A 4,784-nucleotide genomic window follows, 5' to 3' on the forward strand; every position below is an offset into this window, starting at 1 on the left:
TTCTGACCTAAAAAATCTGTATAAAAGCACAATAATACAAATTGACCTGAGTCAAGCTGTGTTAATAGAAACCACTCCGGGATAAATGCTACTACATACTTTTTTTGTTTGTTTTTTTTGGTCTTAAACAAGTGCAAACAACTGCATATTTCTCCATGTTAAACTTTTGGACAACCTCTGTGTGTAAGTCAGCTACAGACTGGTCACTCTGTTGTGCAGGATGGACAGACCTACTGCAGACGAAGAGCCTGTGACTGTGGCGACCCAGACGAGGATATCTTCTGCTGTCCCAGCTGTGACAACAGACCCAGCAGTCAGTGCCTGGACCAGAGCGGACGCACACTCTACCGCAGTGGAGGGACCTGGTTGTACGGCTGCCAGCAATGTCGCTGCATGGTTAGTGCACCGGCACAGAAAATCTCACACAGCTGCAGCTCACATGACATTGTCATTTGTTCAGGTTTGTGAGAAGACATTGACGAAGGATCAGCTTGGATTTAGAGTATTTCCCTCTCAGCAAAGACTGCATGATGTGCAACAGTGGTTTTTACATCAAACTCCACGTTAACCACACCTTTGCTTACTTTACCTTCGTCTCTGCCCCTGCAGGAGGGTGAGGTGGACTGCTGGCCTCTGGTTTGCCCTGTGTTGAAATGCGAGTACACGGCAGTGGCAGAGGGGGAGTGTTGCCCACGCTGTGTCACAGACCCCTGTTTGGCAGACAACCTCTCATATGACATTCGACAGACATGCCAGGACCCTGCTGGCATCGCCCGCCTCAGTGGTGACGCATGGCATATGCCCAACTCACCCTGCAGCACCTGCAAATGTAGGGTAGGTGAACAAACACTACACAGGTCTGTCTACTACACAGCACCAATATGGACGATAATTAACTAAATATTTATGTATTATTTCAGTTTCACTACATCAAACCTGTGGGTTTGAAATACCTCCAAATAAAAGTAACGGTGACTGTATGCGATCCAGGTACTGCAGAGGGTTCTTGCAAGTGTGAATATATTAGGTTAAGCTCATGTTGGCTGGAGGATATGCAACATCTGCTTGTGATTCAAGATGAGAACGCATACTCACGCACACACACACACACACACACACACACACACACAGTGAAATACAAGATGAAAATGAAATCTGCCTGTCACAGATGATATGAAATTTTATTAAAAGAGTAAAATATGCAGATCAGAGTGTCAGGAACATATCACCACAGAGAACATCATCTCCATAAATTTAAAAAATAATAATCCATTGCAGCGTGTCTATTGAAGTCAGCCCCCAGCTCATTTGGTCTTTTCTTTAAAAAGAGAAAGGTCAAACATTTATAACATTTAGGGTTTTTTTTTTTGTTGCTTTTTTCAGCTGCTTTAAATAAAGGATATGAGAATGAACGTTGTAAGCAGATCGTTAAAGCACATTTTTATTTGTGTCAGTGGACTCAAAATGATTTGCAGGGCCTCATTTTTTTCCTAAACAATTCTCTTTTAGAGTTATTTCTATACGATTGATCTATAAATCTGGTCACATGGTGGCAGCGTGGTTGGTGGTCTTGTAATAAAGCTCACCAGTAGGAACGTTCCACCTGTTACCTCTCTGTCAAAGAACATGTAGAATGAATTAACTGGACACTTCATATTGACAGTAGGTCTGAGCCTGAGTGTGAATTGTGAGGGTGACTCAGACTCAGTCCAGACTCTGGATCAGAGTGACTGCTGGGATTAGGGTCCTCTGACCTTTAAAAGAATTAAGTGGTGGAAGATAAACAAATGGAGAATAATATTTAGAGAAAACACAATTTTCAGCAAACTTTGAAAATGCCATAAAATAATCAGAATTTTAGTTATTTTTAAACATTTCCTAGCATGCTGAAGGTCAAGGAAAACAAGAAATCTCTACAACATTGGTTCAGAGGCGGTGTACACTTTTCTGTCTTACTTTAACTAGATGGTGCAGGTTTCTTACACCAGGAGGGTTGTGGGTTTGATTTCAGACTTAGCCACCCAACGGGTATGTAGATGGGAAAGCTTGTCAAAGAATCAAATGAGCATCAAGTGGTGGCCCATGGGCCAAATGCAGCTTGCCAAACTGTCAAATTCGGCCCACGACTGGTTCCCAAAATTGTGAGGATCAAAGAGAAAATAGCGTGTGTTCTGCACTTTTAAAACAACTGCAAAAAAACAAGGTTGTCACTTTATGGTTCTGTGTTACTAGAGAATTGAACACCTTATCACTCAATATATGACTGTGTATGACCACACACTCATTTTTGTTCAACACTGTTCACATTGGAAACCGTGACATTGAAGTCAGACGATCGTCTGCTTCGACCAGGACCTCGTCTGTGAAAAGACAGATTGCTGTTTAATTTTTCAAAGTTGTCACCTCTCTGCGCCTCACATCCTAAACTCTGTTCACTTCTGATTTACACAAATTGTGACATAAATCACAATGATGGACGTCTGAAAGGAACAACAGACACTTTTAAAAATGAATGAGCAGATACAAGAGAAGGTGCAAAACACGGTCCTTAGTAATTTGGGGAAAATGACCTCCATTAACTTTGCGGACAGAGATCACGGTTAACCTCACGTGTTCTTTCTACTTAATGTTCTCACTTGTAGCTCAGTGAAGCCTGAAAATCCACTACAAAACTATTACAAATAATAGAAACAAAAAGGGGAAATCTCATTCTGTTTCACTATTTTTCTCTCTTTTTTCTTCTTGGGCGCTCAGAATGGGAACGTCTGCTGCTCGGTGGATCTCGACTGCATCCAGAACAACTAAAGCTCTCCTCCCTTTGTCATCTTTCTCCATCTTTCACCACGGGAACCAACCCCCACATGCCTCCTCGCCTCCATCTGACAAGCCTCCCTTCGGTTTCATGTCAGAGACTCACGCACACCGGTGCGTTTCAGTGTGAGCCCAGAAAGTACAGACACAAACTGGGTAAACATGGATACTGAAGCTATGCTTCTGTGCTTTAACTATGACAGCGAACTGTATGTGTGTGTGTGTGTCTGTGTGTCATAAAGGGATGAACAACGACTGCCGCTCAGACTAGAGTCATCGTGCATGTGTAATCGTCTTCTCCATGGCTTTTATGTCTTGGTAAATCAGTTCAGCATTGTGTTGGACTGAACTGAGAGAAGCTGGGTCTGACGTGACATTATCAGCAGCGAGAATGAACAAGTGATAGACAGGTGGGACATGTTGCATCTAATGGACGCCGTCAATGAAATAATTTAGTTGCATTGAAACAAAACTGAATGAAAATGTAGTTTTTTTGTTTAATCTAAAAGTAAAGAAAATGGCCCATGTTAGATATATGTACACAAGTTTCACTTTTAAACATTGGCTCACATTAGGGACAATCTAGGTAATGTACATTATGTAGTTTGGATCCGACTAGAGGTAGATTGTTGATGGTATGTCATGTGGTATTGTGGCTTGGGTCAGATGGTATTCAATTCAAATTACTTGGAAAATATATGTCGTGAATCAAACTGAAGTCACAAAAAAAGAGAGAAAATTTGCCTTTATTTTGGATGTTTTTACTTTACATAAGTCTACTGAGAAAGAGGTGAAAAATGAAAATCTTAGTTGTGAAAAACAATTGGATCAGATTTTAATGCATACTGTACACATTAGAGACACATGTTGTTACCTACACACATTGAGGTGAAAATACACTACATTAGCATGAAATACCATCTCAACTCACATCTTAAGTCAGATTAGTCTAACTGAGCACAATAAATGTCGGCAGCTAAAAACTTGGCTGACACATGTGACGAATGGATTGAGAGGAAACTGCAGACAGGAATATTGTCGAGGACAAGGACTTCACGGAAGTTTTTTAAAGTAACTCTCAACGCATGCACAGTAATGACTAACATCCATCAACTCTGTGAGGCTAAATTCTGAGTTAAAGTTTCGCATGTTTCTCCACTTTTTTTTACTTATTTGGTGTAAAACATAGAAATCTTCTTGAAGTCAGTAAGTCTTTCTGCTCCAGCAGTATGCAGAAATATGTTGATTCTTGATTAATCACTGATTAACTGTGATCCATCGTGATCAAAAATTGACTCTAGGTCCTAAGTGATCAACAATTATGAGCCTGATGAATGGCAATGAAAAAAACAAAACAAAAGAAAACACAACGCACAGTTAGCATAACTGTGGATTGACATTTTTGGATAGAAGTACATGACTTGGTTTTCTAAACATTTTTCACAGTTTTCTTCTCAGTGAAAGCCGAACAGACACGGTAGCATGCGTACTGCGGTTTGCCAATGCTGTTGACTTGGCTGGTGGTCTCCATTATAGCGCTGGTGTTTTGGCGTTTTTCTGCAGTACGGCAGCTTTGGCACTGGCTCCCCAGGTTCTTCAGCACTCAAACAAATGGCACACGCTATGTGGAAGAGACAAAAAACAAGAGAATGAGTGAAAGTGGGTAATTAAGACCTTGCCAGACAGGCCTGGATGTGAGGATGCCAGAAGGTCAGCTGTGAGTGCTGAATCTGTTTACAGACCTCCAGGCTTATTAAGTCTGCAGCTTTTCCTGCTGCATTTCAAATGTTGGGCGTGCTGATGCTGCTGTGACATCCTGCCCTGCTCTGTCCTCCGCTCCACTCCTCCTCCTTTCATTATTTAGCCTGTCTCGAGAGCTCAGGTTTGTCTCCAGCCTCATATGGATAAAGTGGCAATGCTAATGCTAATTTTAGAGTCAGCTGAAACTTTTCTCTGGCATCAGCTGCACTGTA

The 4,784-nt window shown here is 41.5% G+C and overlaps 1 protein-coding gene across 2 annotated transcripts in view; it reads left to right on the forward strand.

The window, feature by feature from the left end:
* LOC103398389 (protein kinase C-binding protein NELL1) overlaps positions 1-4,784 on the forward strand; it is a 194,480-nt gene extending 189,696 nt beyond the window's left edge. The window contains exons 20-22 of one of the 2 annotated variants that reach the window (XM_008336989.3): positions 220-396; positions 610-834; positions 2,755-4,784. In XM_008336989.3, coding sequence (XP_008335211.1) covers positions 220-396; positions 610-834; positions 2,755-2,805 — 453 coding nt within the window. In that variant the 3' untranslated portion in view covers positions 2,806-4,784. Of the gene's footprint in view, positions 1-219; positions 397-609; positions 835-2,754 lie in introns of those variants that run through there. The other variant, XM_017030667.2, reaches the window with a different exon arrangement.

Source organism: Cynoglossus semilaevis, unplaced genomic scaffold (genome assembly GCF_000523025.1).
Source record: "Cynoglossus semilaevis isolate Cse_v1.0 unplaced genomic scaffold, Cse_v1.0 scaffold1033, whole genome shotgun sequence".
NCBI classification, from domain to species: Eukaryota; Metazoa; Chordata; class Actinopteri; order Pleuronectiformes; family Cynoglossidae; genus Cynoglossus; species Cynoglossus semilaevis.